Raw genomic sequence first — 22,927 nt, forward strand, 5'->3', positions numbered from 1 at the left:
GGGAAGGAAGTTGTACTAAATGTATTCTAAAGTCCCTTCTGACTTTGGGATTTAATGTTCTCCATGAAGACATCTCTATAGTGAATGTACAAACCAAGAGGAGTGTCCTTAGGTAAATGTCAACCACATTTTTTCCGACTCATCACTGGGTATTCAAAAGCAGGGGCTTCAAGCTTCCCAGAAGCATTGATTTACCGACTCTGGAAAATGGTATGCTCAGTTATTAAAGTGGGAAAAACAATTAAAAAAAAACACACCTCTGAGAACTACATCATCTATTAACTGCTGAGCAGTCTGCCCTTTAAAGGGAATACATTTTGAATGACATGCTATAAAATATAAACTATGAGAATAAATTTTCAAGTGGTTTTGCTTTGGGATATACATTAGGATATGGTATTTAGTCAAAGTAGGGATATAAATCGCTTCTTCTATCAATATTCTCTATAAACAAAGAGAGAGTAAATAGCAAGAGTGGAAATATTTACAAATTCTCTCAAGCCTAAACTCTTTTGGGTAACCTATATTTGGATATATTAAATGGGCTCTTATGAGATAATATTACTCAAAATGATCCTACTTTGGATCAAGAGGAAGAAGAAAGAATTCTAGTTATCAAAAGGCCAAACTTTTTCAGACAGTAGTTTTCAACTCAGGAAAAAGATCAACTAGAACAATTATAGAACAATTAGACCTCATTTGGAGCATTATGTTTAGTTCTAAGTATCAGCATTTATAATGGCCCTTGATAAAATGGAAACTATTCAAGAGAGCAACCAGGAAATTAGGGAAATTCAAGATTGTGCCATATGAGGATTGACTGCAGAAACTAGATTTCTTTAGCCCAGAGAAAACATAGTGGGGACCACGATAATAGTCTTCAAATATCTCAAGATGTTTCAGTTGAAAAAGACATTAGAAGTATCTTGTTTGTTCTACTGCTAAAATTTGACACGCTGTTCTATTTTTTTTCCAGCATTCACGTCTGGTTCTACTCACAGGAAAGAGAACTAATCATACCTATAAAACCCATGGTTTTAATAGTAGCAAGAAAGCAGAGATAATTGGTACCTAAGGAAAAAACCCCTATTCTATATTCTCTATTACTGGAAATCTTCGAGAGGAGGTTAGAAGTCCATTTTAGGGGATGTCATAGAAGGAACTGTTGTTAACACAACAATTGGTCTTAATTGACTTTTATGGTTCCTTCTAACTCTGAAATTCTGTGATTCTCTGAACATAGCTCAATCTTTAAATTTCAACAGTATTCAAGTGCTGCTTTCTAAATTATACACATCTCACAAAACACACAGAGAGGTGATGTTAACCTAAAGAGGTATAAGTCTATATCATTTCTCTTAAGGGACAGAATTTATCCTTTGCTAGGATTACTTAGAATTACTATTATTATATTATTATTTTTAATTTCCAAAAGTCAGTCTCTGGAAAAGAATGAACCATAATTCAAGTTGTAAACTTAATTTTCAGGAATTTTTTAGTGAAAATGAAGTATTTTTTTTTTCTTGCAGCACCAAAAACATAGTTTTCTTACATATCTCCAAAAAGAAATTCGGGGCTAAGGGCTTATAATACTAAATACTAATAATACTAAAGTAAGAATTATTTTGTGATTTCCTAGAACAAAGACTTTAGAGCTACTTGACAGTAGGTTTTAGTCTCTATGACTGAAAAGTAATCATATTAAGTAGATTTATACCACCACCAGGTTGGACACACACACACACACACACACACACACACACACACACACACACACAGAGAAAAAGCTGTCACCCACAATGTTTGAAAGCTATTAAAACGTGCCAGCAGAACAATTAAAAAGATGATAAACATGGTCTCATAAATTGTCTGAAGGTAAGACAAAGTGATATTGCCTGATAAGAGGAGGCGCCATGGCAGCCCAACCACTAAGCAATCAGCCATCAAACAGCGAGATAAGAATCTTCATAAAACCCAGCAGCCTCCAATGTACACACGGGTCAGACCCAGTGAAGGATTTCCTGGTTCAGGAGCGGTGATAAAAATTTATTGCCTCCTTTTAAAGGAAAAACCTAAAAAGATATTTTCCAATAAACTTGTTTTCATAAAGAAAATAACCCATCCTATCTTACAATCATCAGAAGAAAATCAAGCCAGTTCAGTCACTTTGCTCTCTTAGATCAATTAGATGAAGCTTTGCCTGAAAAGGTGACAATAAAATATAATCATCCACTTCATAACCAGGTGTAATGTGATTTGCTCCACAGCCACACAACATGCAGAAGACCTCCTCTAAGGCGACTTAGAGAATGGCTTTTTCAGAATTCAGGCCCTTATTTTTGGTTTGTCTCTTTCCAAGGTTGCTTGATACACATATGTCTTATTGTCTTGAAGTAAGTAAATCAGTCAGTCCTACTGGGGAAATGGCTGTGCCTGCTTACTTTAATTGGAAAGAATTTGAGAAAGGATGGGAGTCCAACTCCTGAAATGGTCTTTACCAACTAAATGTCAGGGATGGATCATTTAAGTTGAGGATTGGAGATCTAAAGAAATATTCTAAATGTCCCTGTTACTATACTTTGGGAGAACAGTAGAAAGGAAGAAAACATGAGCTTATTAAGCACCTACTATGTGTCAGAGAATGTGTTAACCCCTTACAAATACCTCCTTTGATCTTCATGATAACTGTAGGAAGCAGGAAAAAGTCAATCTAAAACTAAACTTTCTTTTAAAGATAAGCAAAAAAGGTTCATTACAAACTTTGCACATTATCTGCAATTAATTGATTAGGAGCTAAAACAGTTGCTACTACAATGGTAAATGAGAATGTCACCCTTAATGTAATTCTGGAAGTAGTTACTTTCATTGTGGAAATATATCAGGGACAAATTCTTGCTTACTCACAGTAGCAACTTTTCTCTAAAAAATACTAATAACCTGATTGTTTTAAAATGTAAGAAATACCAACAAATTAAACTTATGGACATGGGATAAAATATTTTAGATTAAAGTACCTAATTTCTAAGATGCATAGTAGGAAATGAAAACTTTATAGACTAGCAGAAGTCTGTCATTAGTATACTCACATCAAGAAATGATCTAAGAGATTATCTTAAAAAAAAAAATCATATCACACCTACTCCATAGTGGAAAAGCAGAGATAGATGTATATGTATTCTTGTTCCCAGGAGGCAGTACTGGTTGCCAAGTTCAACTAAGGAGACAAGCTTGAAGCCTTTAAAATTAAGATTTATAAAGGAAGTGAGGAGAAAGCTCTTAAATAAGGCAATTACCAGACTTACTGCTTAAATAACATAAACAAACCTAGGAAAATGCATAGCCTTCAAAGTTCAGAATCTAAGCATAGAAATCACAATTAGGAACAGGAGCCCACTATCCCTCACTCTCTTAAAAGTGAGCTTCAAAAATCTGGTTCTCTTATCATTTGCATTTACATTTTAAGTTTTAATCCAATCAGTAGTTGCTAGGGATTCTAAAATCACTACAGATTAAAATCCTCTCTGACTCAGCTGTTTGAGGACTGCTCTATGTTTAATAATTCTACTTGTGAGAGATTTTATTTGACAAAATCCTGCTGCAGGCAGTCTTCAGATGCTACACATCTGCACCAGAATATAAAGTATCGAGGTTCCTGTTTTTTGTTATTTTTAGTTAAAACCTCTCTCAATTTGGAGAGAGGAAAAACCTATCTATTACTGAAATGAACATACATGGTTTTCTTCCAGCAGCCATGCTAAAAAAATTCCACTTAACTAATGTCACCTACAAAGGCCTAAATCCTTGCTCTGAGACACTAATGATGTATACTGTAGGGAGTTAATAAAGTTGAGAAAGAGAATTATAGTTAAGGTAATGAATTTCCAAACTTTATGCTTTCAATAATAAAAGCATTCAAGCTATAGAATTTGGGCTCTCTCTGGTTCCATAGATCAGGCACTTTGATACTCAACAGGTTGAGTAAATTGAACCCATATATTGTATTTATGTTATATGTCAAGCCTGCTGATCCTCATTCAAGTGATCAAAGGCAAAATAAGTCATCAACATTACAGCCTTCAATATTGTGTTCATTACATTTAATCAAGTGCCAACTTCACCATAGCACTCATCAACTTTAAGAATGTTTAAATGTATGGCAATGTTAAGCAACACACAAAAGATGGAGTATTGTATTTTAAAATATAAAAAAGGGAAGAAAAAACATTATCACACCATGTCAGAAAACAGCTAAAACTGGACAGAACTAATAAGGTATCAACTCAAACACAGAGAATGGTTTTCTACCTGAGGCAGCATCGATCACTGTAGAAACTCCCCTTCGATCAGAGACAGGACGAGACGATCCTGGCATGCTGACTGGATCAGAGCGGACTGGCTGGATCCTGCAAGGCAATTTAATTTAATTTACTTCACATATGTTACTGGTGTCAGAACTGCCGCTTGCTGCAACAGATCCTAAATCAAGAATGCTGAGGCAGCCCAATCCATTAAAGAACTACTTATTCTGAAATCAGCCAAGCAAGAGAGCAGCATTCTTCCTAATTTTTGTACAGGGATGAAGCGCAGTATACATCTCTCTTTTCCTTGTCTTCCTCTATGTTAATAGATTTTTCTTTTATTTATAGGCTTAGTAGAGTAAAAATGAAATAATACAATTTCATACTATATTACAAGAAAATTTATGACAAAATTCCCTTTCCAAAAAAAGTATCACTAAACAGACCACTTGAAGCCAAATCTGATACAAAATTCTAATTCTCTCATCCAGTAAATATTGAATGTGTACTTATTAAGTGTCTTCACTTCACTAAGTAAGGGCAATGCATGGAAAAAGTAAAAGCTTGTTTTTGCCTATCAAGAGCTTATAGTTAAGATGACAAGACATAGGCACAGGAAAGCACCAATGTAAATGAGAATATGATTAAGTGCCAAAATAAGTGGCATGCATAATAATGCTAAAGATCTATTACACCTTTCACTGATAAGAAATCATAAACCCTCTATTTCTTACTATATAGTTTTCAGAATCATGGTAGCCTCCCTTTTCCCTTCCAAATCATTCTGTAGTGGCCAATCCTATTTTACTAATTCAGATTTTATTTTTTTTTCAATTGGCAAAAACATGACTTTCCTCTCCACTCCACAATTGAAAAAGAAAGAAAAGTAAAATTTTAGTGTATTCTTTTTCCTCTCTATTCTTTTTAAAAATCACCACGATATAATGAGCATTCACAGGCATTCTAAGTAGACTTTCTGTCTACAACCCCTAAAGATGACAGGGTTCAGAGGGGACACTTATTATCTCCCCATATCTTTATTATTGTTTGTTTTCTGTCTAAATAAACTCCTTCTATCACTCCTAATGATGACAGGGTTCAGAAGAAACACATGCATTACTTCCTCATATTTAAATATGAGCAGTTTTTCTTTAGTCCATTCTTGTTTACTTTGTTTCTTTTAACTTTTGTGTTTGAACTTTAGGTTTTCTATTCAACCTCTTGACTTCTCATCAGGAATGTTTAAAAATCCTCTATTGCATTAAAATTCACACACACACACACACACACACACACACACACACACACACACCCTCATCCCTTGTAGTACCCCTGCTGGAAAAGTTATTCTTGTTTCTAAGCCTATATTTTCCTTCTTGCATTCTTTCAAGTTCTTTGCTCTTTTCTAGTAGTGGTTGTTAAATCATGTGTGAATCTGACTGTGGCTCTTCAGTAACTGAATTCTTTTTTTCTAGTTTCATGCAATATTTTTCTGATTTTGACTATACTATTCCTAGTAGTGTTTATTTTAGAGCTTCTTTCAGGAGGTGATTCCTTCCATTCTTGCGTTATCCTCTGGTGCTAATATCTATAGTTTTTGTTGAAGATTTCTTGAAATATAATGTATATGCTCTTTTTTAGATCATGGATTTCAAATAGTCCAATGATTCTTAAATTTATTTTCTTTGATCTGTTTTCTAGATATGTTGTTGTTTTTGTTATGAGATACATTTCTATTTTTAAAATATTTTAGTATTTCTTGTTGTTTCACAAAACTGTGGGCTTCTCTTTGGTATGTTTTAATTTTCAGTGAGTTTTTTCTTTGGGCAAGTTTTTGTATCTTGTGCTAAGCTGTTAAGTCCCCTTCCAGTTCTTTCTTCCAAAGCGCTTTGTTTTTCCTTTAGATTTTCTTTGTAGATGCTTTAGAATTCATCTTCTTCCGGATTTGCATCTAAAGTGTCTTAGTTGCTATAATCACTTGTTATTCTTTTTTTTTTTTTTTTTTTTTTGATAGCTCATGCTTCTAACCTGCTTTCTGACTTTTGATTTAATGTAAGGACCAGATATTTGTGCATTTCTAGGGAGTAGGTCTGGGTCAATTGTATTGCAGCTTTCTTGGAGTACTGTATGATCCAGGGTAAGTCTGATCCCTGTTATCTAAACTCTGCAAGTTTGTGACCTAGAATCCTAGATTCAGCCTCTAATAGCCAGCTGGAAAACTGGTTCTGAGTGCTAGAAATGCAGGTTTTCCTCTGTTCTGGGATTCTTGCCCAGATTATTTGTTTACTGGCTTCAGACTAGGCTAAAAATTGGAGCTGAAATGTCTGCTCTGTAGCTGGATATCTGAACCAATTGCTATTTCTGCTTGCTTCTGAAGCAGCTCTATTTGCAGTATACAATCCACAGCTACATAGCTCTCTCTAATCACAAGGCTCTTCTTCATCTTCCTTGAGTCTGTGACATGAGACAAGATAGTGAGGGACAAAGCTGCTGGCTGGCATCTGTTTCTGCATCTAACCTGGGATCTCAGAGCCAATTCTTACTATAACTTCTCCCCCAGGAAAGGCCAAGATAAGCCCTCTTCTTGCTTTCGTGTACAGCCCTTCCATGCACCAGGCTGTTTTGTGTGCTATGATCCTGACTAGCACATCTACCTGAAGTCCACAGATACTATCTCTGTCTTCTTGAGCTGAGACTTCTTGGATTTCCTCATCACGATTCAGTTTGGTGCTTTTTCTAAATCTGTTTGGAAAAGTTTTAGCAGGTAATTCACTTTAATTCTTCCTGCTACTATGCTATCTTTGCTATGCTCTTCTAATTATGTTGCTTCTAGGCATAAGATTGACTAAGCTGATACAAAAAGAGTAGCCAGAGAGCTTGCTATCATGCCTGTGCTTTGTAGCTTACTAGGAAAGTGCCAGAGCTTGAGCTTCATAAACAATCTTCCAGAAACCACAGTCATTTTGAAGCAATAAATTATTTATTTAATAATACTTTAGTAACAGAGAAATTCAGAGATGTGAGAAATTAAAGTGATCTGGGGAGTGAGGGAAGGATTCATGGAAAATGTAGCATTAGAGCTGGATTCTGAAGATCAAGTAAGATTTGCATAGATGGAAAAGAGAAGAGAGCATGGAAGAGGGAAGGATAGTATAGCCAAAGGAGTAATAGTGGGGTTCCATGAGAGCCTTAAATATTGTTACGCACTACAAGCAATCTTGAACTATTTGATATTATTTTAAAGGGAAATAATGTAAAGAAACTAGTGTTTTTGGAATCTTATTCATTTATTTATATATTTATTTATTTGAGGCAGTTGGGGTTAAGTGACTTGCCCAGGGTCACACAGCTAAGAAGTGTTAAGTGTCTGAGGTCAGATTTGAACTCGGGTCCTCCTGACTTCAGGGCTGGTGCTCTAACCACTGCGCCCCCTAGCTGCCCTGTTTTTTAGACTCTTAAAGCAATGTTTGTTGAAAGACTTAACTTACATAGACTATGTGACTACCACTATGTCAGGAACTATGCGTGACTAACAAATTAAGTTTCTGCAGATTTAGCCTTCTATTAGCTTGAAACTGTTAGTTTCCCATTTGCTCAAGAATTGTCTCTCTTTTCCAGGTATAACCATTTATACATTTATTTCTTAGCTGCCTTTTGGTCATTTCAATAATCCTGAATCCACTGTGGATTACAGTTCAATTAGTGTCCTGGTCTTTCCCCATTTCAATATAAATCCTGACAGTTATAATACCAGATTGTGATCATTCACTGAGTACCTATATGAAACATATTTTTACATTGAAGGCTGAAATTGGTGGTTAGAAGAAAAAACCACAGGTTCTATAGCTGTACAGCTGTATAGCTGTTCTATAGCTTTATAGCTCGTAATCCACAGCAAAGAAGGGTAGTGATTCAAATAAATGGGAAGTCAAAGGTCATGCCATATTGAGGTTTATAAAATGCAAATCCCAGTAGAATGTAAACTCCACAGAGGGCAGGGATTATTGACTGTTTTTGTCTTTGTGTCCCCAGGGTCTAATACAGAGCATTGAACACAGCAGGAATTTAAATGTGCCTTAAATAGAACTGAATTAATGCAAAGTCTCCAAAGGTGAGGTAATGCTGTACAACCACAGTCAAACAAGATTAGGGTGAAAGAAAATGGCTAGATCCTTTTAAATATTAAATACTAAACACTATGTCAGAGAGGAAGGACAACTAACATCCAAATAGTCTTTTAAATAATCTTTTGACTCATTGTAGATTGATTATATTCATGGAAAAGAAGATTAAGGCTAAAAAAATAAAATGAACCTTTCATTCTGATCTCTATATTATAGTCCAAAAGCTTAATCTCTAATTTCCTTATGTACTGCATTTTTGTTTTGTTCAGAACTACAATATTATTGATATAGGAAAACTCTTGTGTGGGAACTTGCTCTGCTCATGTAAATCAGTAATTGTAAAGCAACTTTTATATGTCAGAAGTGAAACTTGAACTCAGATCATTCTGATGATTACCCACTGTATCTAGACTTCTGTTTTATGAAAATGGCAAATTTTTTTGCATTTTGTTGATATTCTTCTTTCTATAATGAATGCCTTACACACATATCTTCTTTCATTCAACAAACATTTATTATATGGCTACTAGGAGTCATATAGCTCTTGAGGAAAAAGTAAGGCTGGTGACTGAAGGGCATTCTCACACTTAAATTCAATTCATTTGCATGTTATGGCATCACCTCCCAGAAGTCCTGATCTTCTTGAACAAAGGACAGATAACTAGAACAATAACAACTGGGCTAGCCAAAAGGAGGATCTAATGGTTCTGGATCTTATTCATTCAATAAACATCTAAGTGCCTACTAAATACAAGATAAAAAGAACAAAACAGTTCCTAATTTCAAGGAACTTACCTACCATTGAGGGTGAGGTTGTAGGGGAAAACATCAAGGCCTAAATTCAAGTAATGAGAATAAGACACAGAGATTTGTGATACAGTAATACATGTATAGGGGGACATAAATTGTGACTTGAGCAGATTGATAACCTAGATCCATACTCTATGATTACATAAAAAAATGCATTAGAGAAGCTGAAATCAAAGAGCTTCATGAGGACCAAGGGACAAAGTCAGAGGCAACAATTGGCTATAAGATTGGATATAAGTTGATCTATCCTAGGTGTGCCACCTATCTATCCTGTTGTTACTTTTAAGGCAGGGAAATGGTATAGGACACATGCTCACTCCTTAAGAAGAAACAAAAGGTCTAATCAACTTTACTGTTGGCTTTGCTTTCTAAAAGAGATGTTATTGCTGATGACAATGTGGTAGGTAAAAACTTATTTCCATCACATAATAGATTATTTGCCATAAGAAATATAAAAAGATTAACTGAAGCCATTTCTTAATTTCAAATCAAAATGAGAATTTTCCACATTATTTTCACTAGTAAAGAAATAGGTGTAAAAAGGGGACATTTAAGAATTTTATTTAGCATTGGAATGACCATTTTTAGTGGTCAAAAAGGCTGTGGGATAGCAAATTAATTTATTAAGGAATACTGAAATCCTAAAAGCTAAAGATGTACCCAACTTCATAAAAAATGAGAAAAGTTAATAAAAATCTATGAATTGCAATATATCTTGGACTATATAATCCTCATTAATGAGGAGGTTAGAAAATCCATAGGAAAAAATACAAAATTTAATAGGGAGTGTCTCCTTTGCTTTTTCTTTTAAAATATTTTATCTTTAATGTATCATTTCAGTGACTTAAAAGAGTAAACAATATTCAGATATAAATTTCAGATGATATTTAATTGGAAGGTGTTATGGGCCAGAACTTGAAACAAGGTGCTAAGTCAGTGGAATTGATAGAGACAATGATTATTTAGCATGGTATTTAACAATTCTCTAGTTCAGTACATGTACTTAGTACTTACTAGAGTTTTACAAGATTCATACCTTTAAGAGAGCATATATAAGCTAGGAGCCTCAACCAGGATTCAGTTGGGGAGATTCAGAAACCAGAGAAGGCAAGCGGGAGCTAAAGCTCTCGGAACCAAGACTAAGAAGGCCTCTAAGAAAGCTAACCGGGCTGCAGGAAAGGAGACAAGACTTAGAAAGAGACAATAAAGGATCTGGACTTTAACTCTGGCTGCATTTGGGATTATTGAACTGAACTGAAACTAAGGCTGCCTCCAGAAGCCCCCCAAGAAACCTCCTCCCAGAGAAGATTACATTTTAGAGAAGAATATTACAGGAAGGTGATATCATGCCAATATAAAAAGGTCAGAAAACAGGATACAATCACTTCAAGCAATTAGAAATCCAAAAAGGATATTATAAAGTAAAATATTTTGAAAAATATCTTACAATCTACATTTAGAGAAATATGATCAGAAACATAAAATATTCACTGGGAGCAAGAGAGATTCCAAAAGATGATAGAGAATCGTGAATTGCAGTGAAAATATGCTTATAAGAAAATACAACAGCAATTAAACATGAATTAAATTTAAAAACCACTGGTTAAAATGATTTTAAATTAGATAAGACTCTTACATTATTCTATACCAAGATTCAGAAAGAGAGAATGTATAAAGAAGCCCTGCATTTTGAGGCATATGATTGTCAGAATCTAAAAACATTTCAATAATCAAAGTTTAAGAGAGATCGGTAATAAGAAAGCCTCAGAATATGAGACAGACACTTCAATACTTATTCAACAGTGCTTATTCACTATTCAACAGTGTTCCTAAGGCAAGGAAACTTAAAAAGTAACTTGGGGAAAAGAGCAAAGAAAAAGAAAAACAAATAAATATAAAAATATTTATAGCAACTCTTTTTGTGGGAGCAAGGTATGGGAAACTGAGGGAATGTCCCTCAGGTGGGAAAAGACTGAACAGGGTATTGTGCGGAATAGAGAGATAAGGTGAAGAACTTAAAGGAATGTGTGAATTCTCTTTCTGCATTTTATTTTCATTATTTTTGTGTCTCTGTGACCTGCATATGTACCATATGTGCAGGCCCATATTTACTTGAGCCTTGGCCAGCTATAGACATATTTACTTAACCTGAGCAGATGACATTTATCAGTATTTGACATTTATCGATATTTAGACTATTAGTTTAAACACTGTCTGCTTAATTATCTGAAGCCTGAAGACCTGATTTTCTGTTTCCTAGATATTAGGTGATTTCGGGGAAACAGAAACCTTCCATTCTAATCTCTCCAGATAGCAACAACCAATTAGATGCTCCCCCCCCCAACCCCATGCTCACTTACTTGTGATATAATCTCTTGTAACAAAATCTATAAAAGCTGTGTATCTTTACTAATTCTTTAGGCCTCCTACCACGAGCTTTCCCTTTCCCTTATCTCATGGTGGGACTGCTCATTCTCATGAGAATTCAATAAACAATCTTTCTGCTTTCTACTTTGGGTGATCTCTGAATAGTCATTTTGAGTAGTGGTCTTCCCCGTCCCATACAGTCTGGTATATGAATATGATGGAATACTATTATGCTGTAAGAAACAATGAAGAAGATTCTTTCTGAAAAACCTTGAAAGAACTGTATTTACTGATGCAAAATGAAAACAGCAGAATTAGAACAATTTTCACAGTAACAATATTATAAAAATAATCAACTGTGAAAGACTTAGTAACTATGATTAGTTCAATGACCCACTACAATTCCAAAGGATTGAAGATGAAAAATGTGGTCCACCTCTAAATAAAGAACAGAGTTCAGAGTACAGACTGAAGCATAATTTTTTTCTTCTTCCTTTTTTTTTTTCTTTTTTTAAAAATGATGAGGGAGCCCTGAAACTGTCCTCCTTGAAACTGTCCTTCTTGACCTTTGGAGTGAGCCCTGAAACTCTCCTGACAGGGACTCACCCTTGAGGCAGATAAGTGGTTTTATTAAGATTGGCCCAGGACCACTCCTTACTCAGCTCAAATTTAATTAAGTAGTCTTATTTAGCTGAGATCTAGATTTCTATGGACCCCTATTGAGCTGAAAATTGGCTCAAGACCACTCTCATCTAGGCCTGGGGGCAATGAAGGAATCTCACTCAATTGAAATCTCATTTTCAGATTCCTTATAAAAAAGGGCAACTTGGGCTCATTTCTTTGCAGAGGCCCAAAGCAAGACCATGCTATGCCAAAGAACCTCTTTCTCCTTGGCATACTGCCTTTCAGGACCTATCCACTGTGAAGAGACACTCTCTTCTCAGCATTAGCACACCTCCTCTTCATCTCTCTGCCAGGACCTTGCTACTGAGGAAGTCAGCCTCCTAGCAAAAGCTGACTTCTCAGTGCCAATAAACTTCTTTTTGCCAGTCTAACTTTTCATGTTTGTGAATTCTTTCACGCTGGGCTTGTGCCAACCAAAAGGGATTCCCACAACTCTCTGCCCTGCACCAAACCTCATAAAAAACATGGCTAATGTAGAAATATTTAGCAAGATTTCATAAGTATAATGAGTATTATATTTCTTGTCTTTTCAAGAATGGGAGAGGAATGAAGGGAGGAAGATTTTGGATTTGAAAATAACTTTTTTTTTTTAATTACCTAGTGATATGAATAATAAGAGAAACTAGATGATTAATTCAATTTTTTAAAAATTCTAATGTCCAACTTGACACAAGGATTTTGGCAATCAGTTAAAGAAGAAAAGAATTGTAACAGGTGGAAATATAGAATGCATTCATTCCAGACAATATAGATGGCTTTTGTGTAAATGCAAATAAGTAAGAGAAGACATGATAAAACTGAACCAAAGTATAAAAATAAGAGCCATTCCCCAGTTGATAAATGATCAAAAGACATGAATAGCTAGTTTTCAGAAGAAGGAATAAAAACTATCTACAATAATATGAAAAAATACTCTAAATCATTATTGATTAAAGAAATGCAAATTAAAACAATTCTGAGTTATCAACTCACATCTATCAAATCGGTTAACACAACAGAAAAAGAAAAGTCAAATGTTGGAGGGGATATGGAAAAATGGGACACTAATATGCTGCTGGTTGAGTTGTGAACTGGTTCAACTATTCTGGAGTAATTTGAAACTATGACCAAAGGGCTTTGAAACTGTGATAACCTTTGATTCAGCAATACCACTATCTAGTCTAAAAAAAGCAAAGCAAAGCAAAGAATATGGACTCCCACATATTTTATAGTGTCTGTAGTTAAATTAAATGAAATTTCTCTATCTCTTACTGTAGGGTTTTGCAATTTTTTAATGTGGATTTGTTAATTTTTTCAAGTAGTTTTTTTTAGTGAATTTTCTAGGATTTTCCCACTCTTCTATCACATTGTCTACAAAACCTAACTTATGATAGATACATGCTTATATGATAAAAATAAGACAGATATGTTTTATAACATACATAGGATATGTACAATTTTGTAAATATTCATCTGTTCCCTTTAGATTTTCAGTTTTATTGGCATATAAATGGGCAAAATAGCTCCTAATAACACCTTTAATTTTATCGTCATATATGCTACATTTACCCTTTTCATTTTTAAAACTGGTAATTTGTTTTTCTTGTTTCTTTTTTAAATCATATTAACCAATTGTTTCAAACCAGAACCTAGTTTTATAGTTTCACTGTTTTGTGGTTTAACTTTGAATTTTATTAAACTCTCCTTTGATTTTCAGTATTTCTATTTCAGCATTTAATAGGGGATTTTTAATGTATTCATCTTCTAGTTTTTAAAACTGCATGCCCAATTCATTGATCCACTTCTCTTTTATAATGCTACACATATTTAGAGACATTTTCTCTTAATTACTGCTTTGGCTGTATCTCACAAATTTTTGATTTCTAGAGGTAGGAAGGCTATGAAAAAGCCAAAGTGACTGAGAAAGAGTGGGACAAGTAGAAGGAAAGCCAAAAGAGTTATGTCAAAGAAGTCAGAAAGGAGAGAGAACAAGGGATGCTCACAATCTCAAAAGTTGCAGACAGGTTAAGTAGAATGAAGATAAAGGACAATTAGTAATTAGGAGATTATGACTCAGGAAGAATAGCTTTTTTTGTTTGTTTGTTTTGTTTTTTTCCCCCTGAGACTGGGGTTAAGTGACTTGCCCAGGGTCACACGGCTAGGAAGTGTTAAGCATCTGAGACCAGATTTGAACCTGGGTCCTCCTGAATTCAGGGCTGGTGCTCTATCTACTGCGCCACCTAGTTGCCCCTGGAAGAATAGTTTTAATGGAAAAAGGAGAATTATTAGTGAAAAAAAATTGGGGTTAATAAGAAGTTTGACTTTATTCAGGAATGACTGTAAGAAAGACAGATTTGATCTTTTCATATGTCAGTATTTACTAATAGGTGATATTTATAGTAGAGTCCTTTATAGCTACCTCACATGTTATGGACACAACAGGTAAACAGATGTGAAATCAGAGACCCTCAGTCCAGTTCCCAACTCTTATTACTTATTATGTGAGGAACTTTAGACAACGATATTCTCCTTCTCAGGTTCTCCTCTTCTATAAAATGAGAGGGCTGAACCAAATGATCTCATTCCAAAACATATAGGACATTGTGGAAGAACTAATATTTGAACCAAGTCTTCTGACTCCAAATCTAATGTTCCTTTCATTAACCATACTGTGATGCACAAATTCTGGTAAGCCAAAATAACTTTTAAAGTTTTAAATTCCTATTCCAAATAAAATGTAATTATATTTAGGAACTGAGCCCACAATATTTACTTGGTTCTTTATACCACTCCCTATGTTCTTCTTACCTGAGGCTATTGAGATCCAGGTCATCAGTATCAAAATCCAAAAGGGGCTGGGGAGTATCACTTGGGCCATGAGACTGCAGCACAGAGGAACTTGATGATATAACTGTGGTTTGGCCAGAAGGGTGAATAGTTTTGAATTGGAACTGGGGACCCATCCACAGACGTCTATGGGGTCCAGTGTGAGTCACAATTTCAACCTGGAACAGAACAAGCTTAAGATAATTAAAATATATCCCTGCATATGCCTTTGCCACTCATCATACCACCTCCCACTCTCTACTCTAAGTCAATTTCCTCCAGGAGATCTATCTTAGTCAAATGGGAGTGCAAGAGGCAACCACTACTGAACGATGATTCTGATTATGGTTCAAAGAGGCATCCATACCACAACCCTTCTCTGACTTTCACATAAATAGACATGCAAATGATAATACCCCACTCCCCCAAAAAATATTAGAAAGGAGGAGTTGCAGTCTGCCTTTTGTTCTCCTTAAGAGCTATGTCTTTCCTACCTTCCATACGGTACTTACCACTTTGTGGGCATGCAATGAATCCTACACCTATCAATCCACAGATTAAAAGTAATTCCTTCCCTGAGGACCAAGCTCATGACAAACTTGAAGCTGTTCTTGAACTATCCAAGGAAAAGAAAAGGTCTGAAATAATTCTTAATAGCTGAAACCAGTATCTTTCCATCATCAAATGTTACTAGGCTTATTCTACTGCTATCATGTCCCACCTCCCCCACCTTTAAGAGCTACTTTTTAAATAAGATTTATCTATATTTCTGAAAAATTGTTATGAACAATTTCTTTTTTTAGATTTCACATGTTTAACCTTATATCTGATTGCTTGCTGTCTTGAGAAGAGAGGCAGTAAGGGAGGAAGGGAGAAAAATTTAGACCACAAAGTCTTACAAAAATTTATTTTGAAAATTACCTTTACTTGTATTGGGAAAATAAAATAATGCTAAGGAAAAAAAGAAAAAAATTCTTTTAAAAAATAGTCCAAAGTTTTTAAGACAGAGAGAGAAAAAAAGAGACTTCTTCAATAACATGTACCTTTGCCTATTGTTATTGTACTATAAAGACAGGAAATACCAATGTTTTATGAATCATATTCTTTAAATGAAAAAAGAAAAATACACCCTTAACATTTGTTGAAAGGCAGCAATTCATAGTGGAGAGAGCCACCCTGGCATCTGGTCCTGCTTTTGTCATATACTAGCTATTTGACCTTGGATAGGTCACTTAACCACTTGGTCCATCCAAATCTCAAAGACTCTAAATTGCAGATGAGTTGTTGTCCTGTATCAATAGAATGAGCTTACATGCAAACAATACAATATGAAACTGAAATTGGAGAATCAGAATAGAATTCCTCCCCAGCATCACAAAATCAAAACACTTGTAATTGTCATGGGTATTTGAAAAAATTTCAAAACATAAGAAAAAATAAACATTTTTAAAAAAAGACAAAATCAGAAAACAGATATATGGCATTCCAAGATTTCACAAACAGGATGCCTAAAACCCAAGTGAATTACATAGAGATCAGAGCTGAAGAGGCAACATATCTTAATGTCCTGTAATTATTATATAAACTTCTAAGCACATCAAATGAGACTTATTTTCTGTACTTAATAAAATAGTAAAAAATGATACACCTTGCTTTTGCCTTTAGTTTTGTTTTTTTTGTTTGTTTGTTTTTTACTATATTTCTGTATGTAAGATAATTCAAATCTTGGGAAAAGGTAATTGCAAAGAAGAGGGTAGTTAGAGGATTATGCTTTCTGAAAGTGAAAAAGGGAGGAGGCTGTCTTGGAATATTCATATACCTATTGATCTTAAGATGCAACTCAGACTGACTATGGAAATTTAGATTCTAAATGCTTATAGGCAGTGAGGTAAATTAGGGCACAGCTACAGCATTCTGTGCATTTGAAGCTGGAAACCGTCAGTGTCACAGAGCCAAGAGGTAAACAGATGCCTGTGCAATTTCACAGAGGCAATGGCCAGATGTTCCTATTCATTCTCCTGTTGTGTGCAGGACAAACATATTGTACAGACTTCACACTGACAGCACACATTACCCCCTGTTCTAATTGAAAAGTTGAAGTGAAGGGCAGCATTTTTTCACAGCATTCCGTAAGTGGGGACAACATTTTAAATTTAAAAGCCACCCAGACATTGTGGCCTTAACCCAATGTGGTGATGGGTGAAAGTAGAACTATGGCTATACGGCTATATTCTAGAGGAAAAACCCTTTGTCCCACCCTGTAATTCCTGGGGCACAGGCATGTCATTACCCAAGCAACTCTCCATGGTTCCCCTATTCCCAAATTTCCCACCTTCTCCTGGACAAACTCCCTGATATGTCATTCACTTTCCCCATGTGCCTCAGCACCGAGGATGCAGGCGGGAAGTGGGGAGGAGGGGGCTGCTGCCAGATTGGCAATCTGAGCCCACTTCCTAACTGCCCCATAATGTCAGAGCCCAGGCAGACAAAACAGTGACATTTGTAATAAAAATTTGAAAACCCACCAAGATCATTTGACTTCAAAGCATCAAGCGAAGAAGACAACTTCACTTGTCAGGGGAAGAGGAGTTAGATGGGGTTGTGACTGCCCAGGCTCATTGGCCTCTGGAAATGGGGAAGACAAGGGAGCTGCACAAGACTGGGCCTTCTGAAGAAAAGGATGGTGCACTTGCAGCCCAAGCTGTAGGAAATTTGGTCCAACAGAATAAATATCAAAGATATGAATAATAGCTTCACTCTTTTCTTTTAAGGTCAATTCTGTCTCATTTACTTTAACCCTAATGAAAAGGCATTTTTAAAAGCCCATCTGAAATCCAAACTCCTCAAGGAGTATAAATATTGGTTGTTTAGAAGATATGCATATTTAAGCTCCATTGTGAGGAAACTAATACAAACTACTAAATAACAGTGAGGTATATCTTTAATTTGAGAGACACATTCTGCTAATATATGAACATCTTAAATAGACTTAATGGTAGCTCCTGCCCTTGCTATCCCTTGAATCCTGTAAACAAAGCAAAGAGGGTAATGGGTTTCCTTTTTCCCTTCCATTAACTCCCCAGAGCTTATACCTCATCTCCTGGGTTCCTACCTGGGAAAGCCATTCTTCATCCTCTTGTCCGCTGTGGTCTGAGGCTAAACTGTCATAAGATTCATGACGTGTAATGGGTCCAGGACTTCCAGGAGGAACTACTATGTAAAAAAAAAAAAAAAAAAAAAAAAGCACAAGTCATTAGACCAAAAAGGGGAAAACTAGGTTTGGATTACCATAGCTCTGACTAAAATGATGCTCTTCAAGAAAAAGGATATAAAAGAACAAGTTCTCAAGGCACAAAAATCCTTGAAACTCTAATAGAATTTTTGTAAAGTCATCACTATTATTCAGATTATCATGCTACCTCTAGCATAAAACATTTACTTGTAAAAAATACAAGTACCCATGAATCATGAAATGACTAAACAAATTATGACATGTAAATGTGATGGAATATTACTAGTTCATAAAAAAATGAAAATAAAGGATTTACAAGGAAGCCTGAGAAGACAAATATGATGTCTAAATATGATGCAAGTTGAAGTAAGAAGAACCAAGAAAATAATGTATACTATGACCACCATAGAAAGTAAATGGAAAGACCAAAAATAAAATTAAAAACAAATACTATATAATATGATATAGTTTCATTGAAAAAAGAAGGGAATATACATTCTTCTCCTCTTTGCAGATCATGAGCACTATAAGCCTGTAATATTGCACAAAATATGATGCTTTAAGTGCTGGTTAGCTTTACTTAATTGCATTTTCCCCATCTTTATTATTCTTAACAAAAAGGTGCAACTCTTGGTAGAAAAGGCAAAGAAGTACATTATGAAATTAAGATGATGAAAGAAAGGTAAAAGTACATTTCCTTATTTTTATGCATGTTTTTCTTCTATCTCTCTACAGTTTGTTTCCTAAAATCAATAATAATCATTAAAATTACTTAATGTTTGACTTACTTTAAATATCCTTTTCATTTCCATTGCATTATCTATTGAATACATATCATTTTTCTGGTTCTGCTCACTTTTCCTTTACTTTGGTTCAAATAAGTGTTCTTATTGTTCTTATATTTCTTTGAATTCTTCAGGTTAGTCACTTCTTCCATGAAATTCCATTACATTTTTATATCACAATTTGTTCCCCTATTCCCTTACTTTCTTTGGGTATACATTGAGTCAGCCTAAAGGTTGTAAACAAAGACACACCAAAAAACCAAAATCACACGTCTTTTCACTATCTTTAGGGATCTATCATAGACAATGCCACTGTCTCAAATATGAATTTTGAATACCTTGCTCAAGATCCCTAGTATATCTGTTCAACTGAAGAGCTCCAGGAAGGATTAGTTATAAAACCTCTATGTGCAAAATAGCAGAATACAAGCCTGAGAGGGATGTATTTTTCAGATTTCCAGAAAAGAATAGCCAACTCCTCCATCTTTTTTGCACAAATGAGTCCTTTCCCCTCTTTTATAATCTCTTTGGGATATAGGCCCAATAGAGACACTAATGAATCAAAGTATGCACTAGGTAAAAGAGAAGATTCTTTGTCTTAATTGCTACCCACCCTTAATCACTGAATGGGTGCAGCCTCAGTCAAACTAAAACTGTTGAAGAATTTAGGTCAAGGTCTCCCACTGCATCTAGAACCATCTATCTTGTCTTGATCTCCCTCTGGCCACTGGACCCAGAGGGCTCCTGAGGGGAAAGTGAGGCAGGTGACCTTGCACTTCCCTCCCTTCCTCACTTCAACCTAATTCACTTGCATGTCATGGCTCCCCTCCCTGATGTCATGGAACTCTTTGAGAATGAAGGGCAGACAACAATACTAAGAGTCTAGCTAATGTGACAATGGCCTGCTCATTTAGGCTGGGCTTTAAATCAATGCCAGATGTAGAGAAGGCTGAAATCAACTTCCTCAATCATTATGTGGATATAACAAATGGAGTACAAAACTGGATTTGGGGACTAATTCTTTCCTGCCTTTCTGTAGATATGTTCATTTTATTCTGTCTTCTTCCCATGCTCTTCAGGTACACTCAACTTGCAGAGGCCCTGTTCCCTGTCAGGTTGGAATCTACTTGTGGCAGGCACAAATATTTTTCTGCAGGTCACATAACAAACACTCAGTGTTTGTACTGGCAGAAGAAAAGGGAGAGGGGGAAGGTGGAGAAAAGAATACAGGACAGAAGCAAAAATGTAAAATATTCAACTCATCTGTAGTGGGAAGAATTACAGTGCAGTAAAATTGTGAAAAAACCCAAAACCCAGTCCCACAAAATTTCCACAAACTAAGTATTAAGACATGCCTTTCACAACACACCTGAATCATATTAAAATATAATTGAGAAATATTGAACAAAACAAATAAAAATACAAAATAACACAGATAATGTTGATCTGTAGTTTTCTAAGCCAAAATGTGGGTCCACTGGGATTAGTATATGATTTAGTGGCCTCCTGAAAAAAATATTTATCTTGATTTGCTAAGAAAAATGAACCTGGACTTGGCCAAGACTGAATGGAGGTAATGTTGCCAGTTCCCATGTACCTACTTCAGCAAAAACCTGAAATTCACACCATTTTATATAATGATCAAGAAATTCAATGAGAAATTACAACAGCTGACTCCATCTACCTCAGAGCTACACAAAAAAATCAACTAGAAGGCTATGGACAATAGCAAAGCCAGCACCAAAGAAGGCAAAAAAAGCCCAGCTTTCCAGTGAAACCAACAATGAGTTGGAAATATTTGTAACCTACAAGGCTTTGTTTCTGATAGGGGTTGAAGTCCCTTTAAGATTCCTTTCTTATTGCCCAACCCCCATGGCTGACCTTGATTCACAAATCCTGGTCAAAAAGCACCTTTTTGAATTCCAATGTTATCCGGGCTTTCCTCAGCCCCCACTGGATCTAAGCTAACTGAAAATCCCGCCAGAACTTGGCACTACCTACAAGCTCCTTTTAGGTATAAGCCCTCTTTACAGGAGCCCTCCCGCCAACACATGGTATCCTTCCAGCCATGTAAGGGTCCTTGCCCACCCAGCGGCCACCTCTGGCCCTGGCGTCTTTCTAACTGAGCTCTACTTCCAAACTTCGACAATAAAACTTTTATTTATCAATCTAGGTTTTCAGGCCATAAATTCATTTACAGGGGACACTGCGCCTCACGAGATTATCTTATCTATGCTCTGAGAAATGGGGTTTCCCCTTTCTTTTCTTTCATCATTTTTAGAGACATTAAAGTCATAAGCCCTCTAAAAAAGCCCAAAGCAAAGGCATAAAGTTCCAGATTGGTAACAGTGGGAGTCTCAAAGATCAAAATAATGTGGAAATACTCAGGGAGAGGCCAAGTATCCTGGGTTGATGAAATATCTAACACTTTGCACTGAGAAGCAGGAGAGGGCCCTGAAGATCTAGCATGCTGACCTTCAAAGATCCAGGGAGCTCTAATCCAAGAAATGGAGGTCACAATAGAGAAATACAAAACAATGTTGAATATTCCCTAAAAGTATAACCTGGAACAAGTATAAAGCACAATTCAAGAAGTAAACCAAAGAAAATCCCAACCAGTATTTTTTAAAAAATCATTATAAATATCTAGAATTCTCCTGAAAAAATTAACTTACCAAAACTTATGAGCAGTGAGTTAAAACAAAACATGGATTTTCCACATATATGTGTTTGACATGTAAAAGGCACTTTATAAATATTAGTGCTATTGTTGACCAACAAAGAAGTAATCAAGCAGATTTTAAAAAAGAAGAAGAAATGAAAGCTCTAGAGAAAAAATATATATATAAGAATGGCTTAGAAAATGAATGGGACAAACTGAATGAAGACCTCTCATAATGACCTATTATGTAATTGTGGCTTGAGACTTAGGATGACAAAACCAGCTAAACCTTGCAGGTGTTTGATTATCTCAGATAAATTTACATTTCCCTCCTGTCTTCTTTCCATCCCCCAACTTTTTCATTAGCATTTAAGTATCTAATATAGTAATGTGTGTGTGTTATTGACTAGTAGTCTTTGTTTCTGGGGTAGATATTTAGTCTCTAGGTAAATTAAAGTTCCTCAGCCAATGGGAAAAAAGGTTAGGAGGATGGCCCCACTTTTGTTTTAGGTCTATACAATTTTGTGTTTTGCAGTTTGTGCTTTGCACTCCTCTACTGACACCTTGTCTCTTGGGAGTTGGCCTTTCTTGCAACTTCATAATACATCCTTTTCTTTTTCTTAAAGCTTTTTATTTTCAAAACATAGGTGTGGATAATTTTCAACATTTACCTTGCAAAATTTTGTGTTTCAAAGCTTTCTCCCTTCCTCTCACCCTTTTTCCTACACAGCAAATAAACTTCAAGCAGTCAATAGACTTCATGAAAATCAGAATACACAAAACAGAAAGTAGGATAAATTTTATAAAAGCTAAAAAAGGAGGAGAAAAATTTCAAGATATCTGATATTGATGTAAATGGTGTCCCCTTTAATCTTGGGGGGAAAGGTAGGAAAGGAATCTTTGGGGGAAAGGTGTCCTGACTCCTAACCTCTATATGACATTTTAAGGGGAGACAGTGCTTTAAATTCACTATGCCAGCTTACAAAAGAAGCACAAGAGGCTTTGAGACAAGTTGAACTGGCTTTATCCAATGTGATTGAAAGAGTCACTCAAAAACCCTTGGAAATATCAGTTTTTGCTACAAAAGAGGCACCCACAGCAGTCCATCAAGGAGAGAGTGTGATTGAGAGGGTGGACCTTCCAGCACAACTAGAAGACTT

General features: G+C 35.6%; 1 protein-coding gene across 16 annotated transcripts in view; it reads right to left on the bottom strand.

The window, feature by feature from the left end:
- The window catches only part of BCAS3 (BCAS3 microtubule associated cell migration factor), a 784,754-nt gene that overhangs the window by 323,888 nt on the left and 437,939 nt on the right, over positions 1-22,927 (bottom strand). For all 16 annotated transcript variants that reach the window (XM_074262034.1, XM_074262038.1, XM_074262041.1 and 13 more), the window contains 3 exons: positions 18,201-18,301; positions 15,071-15,267; positions 4,306-4,403 (listed from right to left, as the gene is read on the bottom strand). In XM_074262034.1, the coding sequence (XP_074118135.1) occupies positions 4,306-4,403; positions 15,071-15,267; positions 18,201-18,301 (396 nt within the window). The remainder of the gene's footprint in view (positions 1-4,305; positions 4,404-15,070; positions 15,268-18,200; positions 18,302-22,927) is intronic.

The sequence above is a fragment of the Sminthopsis crassicaudata genome, chromosome 4 (assembly GCF_048593235.1).
Source record: "Sminthopsis crassicaudata isolate SCR6 chromosome 4, ASM4859323v1, whole genome shotgun sequence".
In the NCBI taxonomy this organism is placed as follows: Eukaryota; Metazoa; Chordata; class Mammalia; order Dasyuromorphia; family Dasyuridae; genus Sminthopsis; species Sminthopsis crassicaudata.